General features: G+C 47.2%; 1 protein-coding gene across 1 annotated transcript; it reads left to right on the forward strand.

Moving 5' to 3' along the window:
• The first annotated feature begins 514 nt into the window (after positions 1-514).
• On the forward strand, positions 515-11,746 carry MRPS21 (mitochondrial ribosomal protein S21). Its single transcript, XM_040998919.1, has 3 exons — positions 515-593; positions 853-966; positions 11,437-11,746. The coding sequence occupies exons 2-3, from the start codon at positions 884-886 to the stop codon at positions 11,615-11,617; spliced, it is 264 nt and encodes an 87-aa protein (XP_040854853.1). The 5' UTR covers positions 515-593; positions 853-883; the 3' UTR covers positions 11,618-11,746.
• The last annotated feature ends 234 nt before the right edge of the window (positions 11,747-11,980 follow it).

Below are 11,980 nucleotides of genomic sequence, written 5' to 3' on the forward strand. Positions count from 1 at the left end.
CCATTTGTATGTGGGGGTATGTGTGTTTAGGAGCCCTAACATCCAAACCGTGAGTATTTAGAGAGCTACAAATAAAAGATAAAGGAAGGTTGTGGCTCTAGTGAGGAAGCAGGTGAGACAAACAGCAAAGGAGAGGAAAGTCAGAGCTCGCTTCTTTCTCGTCCTTCGTTCTCAGACACAGAGGGCTGCGAAGCGATTTCCACCCAAAGTCCGGGTCCTTTGCCAAGGAAGAAAACTGGAGCACGCGCAGGACGCTCCGCCTGCTTTTCTCTCTCTACCGCTCTCCCTCCATTTAAAAAGCTGGTTTAGCTCATTTCCAAGATTTCACGCTATGGAATTGCGCTGACCTCCTCCGTGATGCTCTACGACTCCACGGAAAGGCGAAGAACCTGTCGGCGGCGGCATGCTGCTTTCTGGGAGTCAGACCCCAGGCCGGCACCACCGAGCGCAGTGCCGCGGGTTCCTGCCCGGCGCGGCGTTGGGGACGCCGTCGTTTCCGCTTCCGCTCGCGCGCCGGCTCAGGGGGTCGGCGGGTAGTGAGGACGCCGCGGGAGGCGCGGGTTCCGGGGCCGGTGCGGGCGCCGGGCAGGCAGGTCAGTGCGTGAGGAGCCGCCGCTCCGCGCCTCGTGTTTCCCTGGTGGCTCTCTCACTTTTTGTTTAAGCTTGGTTTGTTTCGGCAGCGGGCCGGGGTGCTGCCCCGCGAGCCGCGGTGTAGACGTCCACGCGCAGGTGTCGCGCGTCCCGGAGCCCGTGGCTCGCGCAGATGTCGCGGTAGCCGCGCGGCGGACGCTTCCACGGTGCCGTGTTATGTGTGACCTGATCTTGGCTCCCCTTTTCTTCCTCATCCTTTAGCTCCCGTCGAGGAAAGGCGTCATTGAAGGTCATGGCAAAGCACCTGAAGTTCATCGCCAGGACTGTCATGGTGCAGGAAGGAAACGTGGAGGGTGCCTACAGGACCCTGAACAGGTAACTGGGAAGAACCAGAGTCACGCCTGCCTTGGTGCGCTGTAAGGTGTGACGGTAGATTGCTCTGGAACCTGCACCAGGCCTCTTGGAAATTCTCAGCCCCTTCAGTTTATCATCTAAAAAAAAAAAAAAAAAGTCCCTCCCCAAAGCTAACCTACAGTGTATAAAGTTGATGCAGCCAGCTGCTGTGGCTTGAGAGATGGCCTTGGGTTTTATCCAGAGTAGCTCAAAAGAGGTAATAATGTTGTTGGGAAGGGCAGGATAAACAGAAAACTGACGAAAGGATTGTTGCGGGGGATGAAGCTGGGGCCCAGAGCCAGTTCAGGTGGCAGTCAGAGTTGGAAAGGGATTCAGAGTTTGAAGGAGAGTTGAGGCATCAAAAAATGGTAAGTGCATGTAATGTAGCCAAGCTGGAAGGTCTTGGAAATTGGGGCTGGGATTTAACAAAGGGCTAATGCCTCAGCCACTTTTAATTTCTCAAGTAAATAGGCCTCTCAGTAGTTGTAAGGAGTTTGACTTCTGGCATACCTCATCCATCAGGAGGCACATACTTGCTTGGTTGAATTACTGAAGATTTATGGGAAAGAGGGTGTGTGAGATTATACAAGGTGGGCTTCAAAAAGCTGAGTTCCAATGGAAAGATGCTGTGTGTTTTCATGGACTTTTTTTCATGAACTTTTTTAGTTTTTTGAAGAGCAGAGAGACTCTTCCATCTCTAAATCACTCTGTTAATGTCTGCAACAAGCAGAGCTGGGTCTGGCTGGAGCCAGGAGCTGGGGACTCCATTTGCATCTCCCACATGGGCGACAGGGGACTTAACGCTTGGGCCGTCCTCCCTGGCCTTCCCAGGTCATGAGCAGGAAGCTGGAATGGAAGCGGTGCAGTCAAGTCACCGTCCAGTGCCCACTGGGGATGCTGGTGCTGCACACGGTGCTTAGCGCGCTGTGCCACAACGCTGGTACCTTTTTTGTGAACTTTAGAAGTCCTCTTATACATAGAACTGGCCTCCTACTTTTTTTAATGCATTTATCATTTTTGATGTTGAACAGGATGCATGCTGTGTGGACCACCGACTAGGGTGGGGAGGATCAAGGTATGGGGGAAGGTGGATAACACAATTGCTTTCAGGTTTTTTTTCTTCCTGTATCTGGGTGAAGCGGGGATAGTTGGGCTTGGACTCCCAGCAGCCCAACCGCATCAGCACCTGGGGATGGGAGTGCTCATCCTATGCTTTGGGACCCCTGATATTATAGCTTTATTTGACAAGTCAGGAAGCCTAGAAACACTGTAGTTTTCTGAGAATTGGAAAGGTCTACAGTAGTGATTTCCCAGTTCAGAATCATTGTTTCATTTGGTTTAAATGCCAGTGGGGCACTTGGGATTAAGAGGGCAAATGAAAGGATTTTTTTAGATTTATTTATTTTATTGCAAAGTCAGATATACGGAAAAGAAAATCTCCCATCTGATGATTCATTCCCTAAGTGACCACCACGACCAGTGCTCATCCGAAGCCAGGAGCCAGAAACTTCTTCTGGGTCTCCCACACGGGTGCAGGGTCCCAAGGCTTTGGGCCGTCCTCCACTGCCTTCCCAGGCCACAAGCAGGGAGCTGGATGGGAAGAGGAGCCGCCAGAATTAGAACTGGCGCCCTTATAGGATCCCAATGCATTCAAGGCGAGGACTTTAGCCGCTAGGCCATTGCACCGGGTCCCGGAAATTTTTTTTTTTTTTTTAAGAATCATTTATTTGAAAAACAGAGTTACACGGGGAAAGGGAAGAGATATTTCCCATTCACTGGTTCTTTCCCAAAATGGCGCAGCCAACATGTGCCAGGCCAAAGCTAGGACCCAGGTACTCCATTCTGTTCACATGGAGACGGCAGGCGCCCAAGAAATCAGGCTACCCTTCATTGTCCTGCCACTCGCATCAACAGAAAGCTAGGTCCAAAGTGAAATAACTGAGACTAGAAGCAACATTCTGATTAGGGATGCAGGCATCCCAAGTAGCTGCTTAACCCTGGCCCCTCTGTGTCCTTTTTGAAGGATTTGGAGATGACCATTTGGCTTAGCAATATAGCTGGATGCATTATTGGAGCGTCTGAGTTCAAGGCTCAGCTCCACTCCTGCTTGTAGCTTCCTGCTGATCTGGGCCCTAGGAAGCAACACGTGATATCTTGGGTAGCTGATCTCTGGCACTCCTATAGGAACCTGCTTAGAGTCTGGGCTTCCGGCTTTGGCCTGCCCACACCCAAGCCAGCCATTGTGGCCTTCTGAAGAGGGAACGAGCAGAGGGGAGCTTGTGTGAGCATTTGTGTATCTACACACTCATTTGTTCTCTCTCTGACTCTCAAATAAAAGAAAAAAAAAAACACTTTTAAGGAATGTGGCCTTGGGTGAGGCTGGCCCCCTGATTGTGTGTGTGTGCCAGTCCCGTCCTTGGACAGAAGCTGTCCCCTTGCGTTGTCAAGCTGGGAATAAAGATGATTAAGTGCCAGATAGTAAGGTACTCTGCTTCATTTCTTTCTACATCTGCTTATACCCCAACTCTTATTTTGGAGTTTCTAGTGGCATTTCTTATTTTTTTAAAAGATTTATTTTTATTGTAAAGGCAGATATACAGAAAGGAGGAGAGACAGAGAGGAAGATCTTTCGTCCAGTTGTTCACTCCCCAAGCGGCCGCATCAGCTGGAGCTGAGCCAATCTGAACCCAGGAGCTTCTTCCGGGTCTCCCACACAGGTGCAGGGTCCCAAGGCTTTGGGCTGTCCTCTACTGGTTTCCCAGGCCACAAGCAGGGAGCTGGATGGGAAATGGGGCTGCTGGGATATGAACTGGTGCACACACGGGATCCTGGTGCATTCTAGGCAAAGACTTTAGCTGCTAGGCTACCATGCTTGGCCCACATGCAACATCTTACTTAATTATTGAATAAGTTCCTACCCCTTTATTGTCATTTCATCTAAAACCTTTGCTGGGCCCGACACAATAGCCTAGTCTGTCAACTACCATAGTTAACAAGGATGTTACTGCATTTCCTTGAAACACCAAGACAGGAATAGGTTTTGGGGAATTCATAGTGTTTTAAAGGGAGCGTTTGTTCAAAAGGAAAGAGTGGTGGTAGGAAATGTTAATGAAATTCAAATCGCAGAGACAAAGACCCTAAGATGTGATGTTCCTCTGTAGCTCCCTTTTGAGTTTGGAAAACTGGAACTTTGCAGCTGAAATTGCATAGGAAATCAATGCAAGGTTTGCATTGATTGCTTGGAAGGAACTAACAGGCAAAGTATTGTGGTAGCATTTTGGAAGAACACTTGCTTGTCAATTAGGAAAACTGCGTTTCTGGTCACAGTGTGATAGGTCAGTGGCGAAATCCTGGCCTTGCAACCACTTGAATCCCATATGGACACCAGTTTGTGTCCCGACTTCTCCACTTCCCATCCAGCTCCCTGCTTGTGACCTGGGAAAGCATTGGAAGACTACGCAGAGCATTGGGTCCCTGCACCTGCGTGGGAGACCTGGAAAAAGCCCCTGGCCCCTGACTTCAGATCAGCTCAGCTCTGGCCATTGTGGCCAGTTGGGGAGTGAAGCAACAGATAGATCTTACTCTTGTCTCTTCTCTGTAAATCTGACTTTCCAAGAAAAATAAATGAATCTTTAAAAGAAAACTGCATCTGTATTCCTTTTTTTTTTTTAAGGATTTATTTATTTATTTATTTATTTTTGCAAAGTCAGATAGACAGAGAGGAGGAGAGACAGAGAGGAAGATCTTCCACCCGATGATTCACTCCCTAAGTGACTGCGACGGCTGGTACTGTGCCGATCTGAAACCAGGAGCCAGGAACTTCCTCCAGGTCTCCTATGTGGATGCAGGATCCCAAGACTTTGGGCCGTCCTTGACTGCTTTCCCAGGCTACAAGCAGGGAGCTGGATGAAAAGTAGAGCTGCAGGGATTAGAACCAGCACTCATGGGAACCTGGGCGTGCAAGGTGAAGACTAACCACTACGCTGTCGTGCTGGGCCCAACAAAGACTTTTTGGCTTAAGTATGTGAGCAGGCCAATTGTACAATGTCCAAGGCTTCTATCTTCTTGCCTGGTAAACACAGTATCGTCTGGAAGTGCACTTTTTTTTTTTAAAGATTTATTTATTTTTATTGAAAGATTTAATTTACAGAGACAGATCTTCTGTCCGCGACAGCCAGAGATGAGCTCTTCTGAAGCTCCTGTCCAATAAATAAGGATAATTGCTCGAGTCTAGCCAGATGCAGCTCCAGCTGTGGTGGATATTTGGGGAATGAGTCAATGGATGGGAGATCTTGATCTCCTTTTCTTGTTCATTTTCAAAATGAAGAAATTCCTTGGTAATTATTTTTTTAATGATTTTATTTTCATATTTGAAAGAAAAAGAGAGAAATCTGTGTCTCCACAGATGCCTGCAGTAGCCAGTGCTGGGCCAGGCACATGACCGGGAAGCTGGCTTGAGCAGTTACCTGGAATCCAGCTGACACTGTGATGTGTGATGCACATGTCACAGCAGCAGGTCAGCCCGTTGTGCCGGGATGCCCACCCTCAGAAATTTTTCAGATGTGGGCGGCTACTCTCTAGACCAGTTAAGCAGTCTCTGAAGAGTGGGAGCTAGGTATCAGTTCCCTTTAAAAGCTATTCAGGAGGTGATTCCATCGTGTCCCTGGGTTGAGACCTGCTGATGTCGGTCAAGGGGATCCTGCACAAGTAAAAGCGAGGTCGACAGTCAGCAGCTGCAGGGATACCAACATTAAAGGCAAATTGAGAAGAAAAAAGAAGCTGTGAAAGAAATGCCTTGCAGGCCAGGGTTCTCTGAGTTTGTTGTTGTTGCTGCTTTTTAATTTTGGTTAATTGATTAGTTTCAAAAGCTGAGAGAGAGTTCTTCCATCTGCTGGTCCCCTCCCCAAATGGCTGCAGCAGCCAGGGCTGGGCCAGACCAAAACCAGGAGTTAGGAACTCCATCCTGGTCTCCCACATGAGTGGGAGGGGCCCAAGCAGTTGGGCCATCATTACTGCTTTCCCAGGCACTTGAACAAAAAAACTGGATCAGACGCAGCAGCCAGGACCCGATGCAGCCCTCTGACGAGGGTCCTGGCCTCACAGACAGCAGTTCATGACCCTGTACCCAGGACAGTGTATCCTTTGGTGTCTCTATTGTTAGACAAGCATCCAAGCATCCGTGTATCCACAGCATCTCTGGGCATGATTTTCCAACAGAGTTTCTGTTCATCTGCTCTTCCTGTTCTGGGAGTTGTCAGCAATTCCCTTGCCTCTCATCTCCCAGCTACCAAAGCCTAAATAAACTGACCTATGCACATACTCTAGCAGTCTGTAAATCATTCTTGTTACTAAACAGAAGGAGGCTGCAAAAAGATCTAACGGACAGAGGTTCCCACATCTATTCACATTTGTAAATTATCTCAAACCCAATTCTTTTCAAGTTCCTGACCAGTTTCTTGTGATCTTGGACTTTGTAGTTTAACACAGCAACAAAAAGCGGAACTCTCACCATACATAAGTAGCTGCCAGTTTTTCTTACTTCTTCCTTTGTCTCCCTCCTTCCAAGTAAAATTGGTCTCTGGTTATGTATCTGCTTTAAATTTTTGCACGTAATGGCAGAACAGAGTCAACAGAAATGGGACTGTGTAAACAAAGCCAGAAATGAGGGTGATGGTAGAAGATGCCTCGTCTCACTGCCCGCTGATGAAAGGTTCAGCATGAAATACCAATTGCAGCCTGGTGTCAGAGCACACAGAGGGATTATTAACCAGTTATACAAAAAGTCCTAGTATCTTCTTGATGCAATAGGAATAAAGAAGAATGTTTTGAGTTAGGGGAGTTACCAATACAACATGGAAGAATGCACCGAAAGGAATTATTTAGGCAGGTAATAAATAAATGGGGTTGGGGCTTATATTATGACCCAGCAGGTTAAGCCACTCTTCTGCAACAATAGTGTCCACGTGGGTGCTGGTACAAGTCCTTGTTGCTCCGTTTCCAATCGGGCTGTCTGCAGGTGCACTTGGGAGAGCCAGAGATGGCCCTCTACTACCCACAAGGAAGTCCCAGATAGAGTTCCAGCTCTTGGACCCTCAGCCTGGCTCATTCCGAGTCATTGTGGTTATTTGGGAAATAAGCCAGCAGGGAGATTGTCCCTCTGTCTCTACCATTCTGCCGTTCAAATAAGTAATGTTTGAAAGGCGTAGGTTGGGGTCAGCACAGTAGCAAAGCAGGCTGATTTTTCCACTTGCAAATACTGGCATCCCATATGAGCACTGGATTATGTCCTAGCTGTTCCACTTCCCATCCAAATCCCTACTGAAAGCAACAGGATGCTTCTAGTCCTTGGAACTCTGGACCTGTGTGAGAATTGGAAGAAGCTTCCGGTTTGGATCAACACATCTCTAGCCATTGTGGCCACGTCAGGAGTCAGCTACTAGACACAAGATCTTTCTGTCTCTCCTTTCTGTAACTTTGCCTTTCAAATAAAAATAAATCTTTAAAAAAAAAGACATAGATTGGACTTAAAATTTTTTAAACACTTATTTATTTTTATTGCAAAGTCAGAGAGGATGAGAGACAGAGAGAAAGATTTTCCATCCTCTGATTCTCTATCCCAAGTGACTACAACAGCCGCTGCTGTGCCAATCTGAAGCCAGGAGCCAAGAACTTTCCTCCAGGTCTCCCATGTGGGTGCAGGGTCCCAAAGCATTGAGCCATCCTCGACTGCTGTCCCAGGCCACAAGCAGGGAGCTGGATGGGAAGCGGGGATGCTGGGATTAGAACCAGTGCCCACATGGATCCTGGTGCATTCAAGGCAAGGACTTTAGCCAGTAAGCCTCCATGCTGGGCCCAGATTGAGCATAAGTTTTGTTTGTTTGTTTTTGGTAAATTTGTTTATCACAAAGTCAAATATACAGTGGGGGGAAGAGACAAAGAGGAAGATCTTCTGTCCAATGGTTCACTCCCCAAGTGACCGTAACCACCAGTGCTGATCTGGAGCCAGGAGCCAGGAACTTTTTCCAGGACTCCCACACGGGTGCAGGATTCCAAGGCTTTAGGCCGTCCTCACTGCTTTCCCAGGCCACAAGGAGAGCTGGATGGCAAGTGGAGCTGCCGGGATTAGAACCGGCGCCCATATGGGATCCTGGTGTATTCAAGGTGAGGACTTTAGCTACTAGACCACCATGCTTATCTTAATTTTAAGTACTTTTATAATATTAATAAAATATGGTCCCTTCGTTTCTTTAGGGATGTTTAGTCCAGTGAGGGAGGAATTTGTATAAGTGACTAATGGAAAGGGGCAGACACTTGGCCTTGTGTTATCATGCCTACATCCTGATTTGGAGCCCCTGCTTCACTTCCTGTCTGGCTTTTGGCTTTAGCTTCCTGCCATTTGTGCCCTGGAAGGTAGTAGGGTGATCAAGTCATTGGTTTCCTGCCATTCACATGGGATATGTGGATTGAGATCCCTGGCCCAGCCCCAGCAACTGGGGGAGGAGTTGAACAGGAGAGGGGAACTCTGTGTCTGTTACTTAGTCTTTAAAAAAAAAATTAATGGAATGACAAAATGAAGCAATTGCTGAATAATTTTCTCTTAAGAACACGGAAAAACATTGTGGAAAGATGGCATGTTGGCTTGGCTTCACAGCTAAGAAAAATTTCAGTCAAAACATTGGCAGCTCCAGGGCTGAATGACATTGTAGGCAGGGAAAACAGCATGAGTCAGTGGGGCTAAGTGCAGTGGCTCAATGGCTAAATCCTCACCTTGCAACCACTGGGATCCTGCATGGGTACCACTTTGTGTCCTGGCTGCCCACTTCCCATCCAGCTCCCTAATTGTGGCCTGGGAAAGCAGTCGAGGGTGACCCAAGCCTTGGGACCATGCACGCATGTGGGAGACATAGAGGCAGGTCCTGCATCTTGCCTTTGGATCGGCTCAACTCCACCTGTTTCAGCCATGTGAAGAATGAACCAATGGATGGAAGAGCTTTGTCTCTATTTCTCCTTCGCTCTCTAAATTTGTCTTTCCAATAGAAATAATTAAATTTTAAAAAGGTTGGAGCATCTGTCACCTGGAAAAAATGACAACTGAGGCTGTTTTTTGCTTTTTGTGGTTTATTTTTCGTTTATTTTTGACAGTCTTTACATAATTAGGGCACAAAAGTTCAAGGGCTACAGAAAAGTGGGTAAGACTATTATTTCCTCTTTTTTTTTTTTTCCTGTATCTGAGGTAAAGGAAGTGGTTAAGGGAAAAGCCCCACCCAGTCTCGCACTCGCCCCAGGTCCCTGATGTGGGTCATGCTCCGAGGGTCTTGCTCAAGTGGTTTTGATAGTTTAACAGTTATGAATTCTTGCCAGTCTCGCCATTCCAAGCACAATGAGGTCGCAGAAGAATCCTCTGAATGACATAATCGTACAGTCTCTGTTTGCCCAGCTTTTCACTGCCAACATATAGCTGAAGTAGTTGATTGACTTGATCTGTCCTCTGTCTTTTCATGGTGAAGGTTCTGAGTCCGGCACTTTGATTGGGGAGATCCCCCCAAAAAACTTTGAGGTGATCCCAGACCAGATTCTTCTGTGTACTTGGCAAGTACAGGGCCCTTGTTTTTTTTTTGTGTGTGTGTGTGTGTTTGTTTGTTTGTTTTTTAAGATTTATTTATTTTTATTAGAAAGGCAGCTCAGATTACAGAGAGGAGAGATAAAGAAAAAGATCTTCCAGCTGTTGGTTTACTACCCAAAAAGCCGCAATGGACAGAGCTGAGCCAATCTGAAGCCAGGAGCCAGGAGCTCTTCTGGGTCTCCCGCGTGGGTACAGGGTCCCAAGGCTTTGGGCCACCCACAATTGCTGTCCCATCCCACAAGCAGGGAGTTAGATGGGAAGTTGAAGCAGCTGGGACATGAAACAGCGCTTAATTGGGATCTCAGTAATTGCAAGGTGAGGATTTAGCCATTGAGCAATCATGCTAGGCTTTGAGGCTGTGGTTTTTTGTTGGTTTTTTTTTTTTTTTTTAAGATTTATTTTTATTAGAAAGGTAGATATACAGAGAGGAGATAGAACCTTCTGTCTGCTGATTCACTCCTCAAGTAGCCACAACAGCCAGAGCTGAGCCAGTCAGGAGCCCCCCTCCAAGTCCCCCCTATGTGAGTGCAGGGTCGCAAGGCCTTGGGCTGTCCTTGACTGCCCTCCCAGGCCACAAGCAGGGAGCTGGGTAGGAAGAGGAGCCGCTGGGACATGACGTGCCATTCCAGTGTATGCAGGGCAAGGACCTCAGCCACTAGGCCTCTGTGCCAGGGCCCAAGGCTGTTTTTGTTTTGTTTTTTAAACTCCTTATTGTATCATTAGTGTAATAAGGACCATTTCTCTGTATTTATATAGGCCCAGAGATTTTTCAGACTATAGACTTCAGCTGTGTCAGTTCTTGAGCATAATGGATGGGAGGTACTATGGGTCAGCTGTCTTATCCTCTACCTACAGGTGGTGGGATTCCATATAGCCCTGGGTCATGTTTGGCTGCTTCACTTCCCATCCAGCTCCTGCTTATGGGAAAGAATCTGAGAATGCCTCAAGGCCTGGGCCTCTTGCCACATGCATGGGAGACCTGAAGGAGGCTCCTGGCTTCAGGTTGGCTCAGCTCTGGCCATTTTGGCCATTTGTGGAGTGAACTAACAGATGGAAAATCTGTCTTTCCTTCTCTCTGTAAATTGCCTTTCCAATAAAAATCAAATTTTAAAAACACAATAGGGGCCCGGCGCGATAGTGTAATGTTAAAGTTCTCACCTTGCATGCTCCAGGGTCCCATATGGTCACCGGTTCTAATCCCAGCAAGGATCCAATATGGACACCAGTTCTATGCTTCCCACCCAGCTCCCTCCTGTGTCCTGGGAAAGCAGTCGAGGACAGCCCAAAGCCTTGACCCTGCGCCTGTGTGGGAGACCTGGAGGAAGTTCCTGGCTCCTGAGTTTGGATCGGCACATCTCCAGCCGTTGCGCTTACTTGGGGAGTGAACCATCAGATGGAAGATCTTCCTCTTTGTCTCTCCTCCTCTCTGTATATCTGCCTTTCAATAAAAATAAATAAATCGTAAAAACACACACACACAATAGGAATCACCCCTTGTGATTTTTTTTTTCCTACCAGAAAGAACTTCCCTACTCGGTTGAGCATTACCGGAGGGAACTCGTATATCCCTTGAGGTTTGTGATAGAAAAAAGCTTGAAAACATGAACTCTGACCACTAACTCTCCAAGGGCCGTGAGCACATAATTGCCTTTTAGTTTCCCCACAGTTTGTTACTGGAACCTCTGGAAGTGGGTAGCTAATGCTACATTGTCACCACTTCCAAACTGTCATCTTTATGAACAATTGTGTGTTCAGTTGGCTTCATCTGTGAAAATGAGGGGAGTAAGAATGAACCCAAGGCTCTAACCATACTGGCTGCCTTTTCACAGAATCCTCACTATGGATGGACTCATTGAGGACATTAAGCGACGGAGGTACTATGAGAAACCGTGCCGCAGGCGACAGCGGGAAAGCTACGAAACTTGCAGGCGGATCTACAACATGGAAATGACTCGAAAGATCAACTTCTTGATGCGAAAGAATCGAGCGGATCCATGGATGGGTTGCTGAGGCCTGGGGATGGAAGACCTGGGATAAAAACTTTCATGCATTTCTACTTCTAAGCCCATTATCTGTTTTTTTTTTTTAATCTTTAATAAACTCAATCACATACATGCAAAAAGACTTGCAAATGCAGAAGCAATCTCATTAGTCTCCAGTCGTCCCTCTTTTTATTAAATGAAAGAGCAACTGAGCCCAAGGTCCAGGTGGTTTAGGAATACAATGGTGGCTGCCAAGGCTAGAGAGGGGGCATGAAGAGTTACTGTTTGTCTAATGGACATAGAGTTTCTGTTTGCAAAGACCAAACAGTTTGGAAGATGGATAGTAGAAGGTGATTCTACAAAAAATGAGTTTAATGTCTGACCTGTACAA

The sequence above is a fragment of the Ochotona curzoniae genome, unplaced genomic scaffold, assembly GCF_017591425.1.
Source record: "Ochotona curzoniae isolate NIBS_2020 unplaced genomic scaffold, NIBS_Ocur_1.0 scaffold_1037, whole genome shotgun sequence".
NCBI lineage: Eukaryota > Metazoa > Chordata > Mammalia > Lagomorpha > Ochotonidae > Ochotona > Ochotona curzoniae.

What these genes read in the sequence shown, in the direction of transcription:
- MRPS21 (XM_040998919.1), top strand. Translation starts at nt 884, where the DNA reads ATGGCAAAGCACCTGAAGTTCATCGCCAGGACTGTCATGGTGCAGGAA. An exon ending in GCCTACAGGACCCTGAACAG is followed by an intron (nt 967 to 11,436) that starts GTAACTGGGAAG and finishes GCCTTTTCACAG; the next exon opens with AATCCTCACTATGGATGGAC.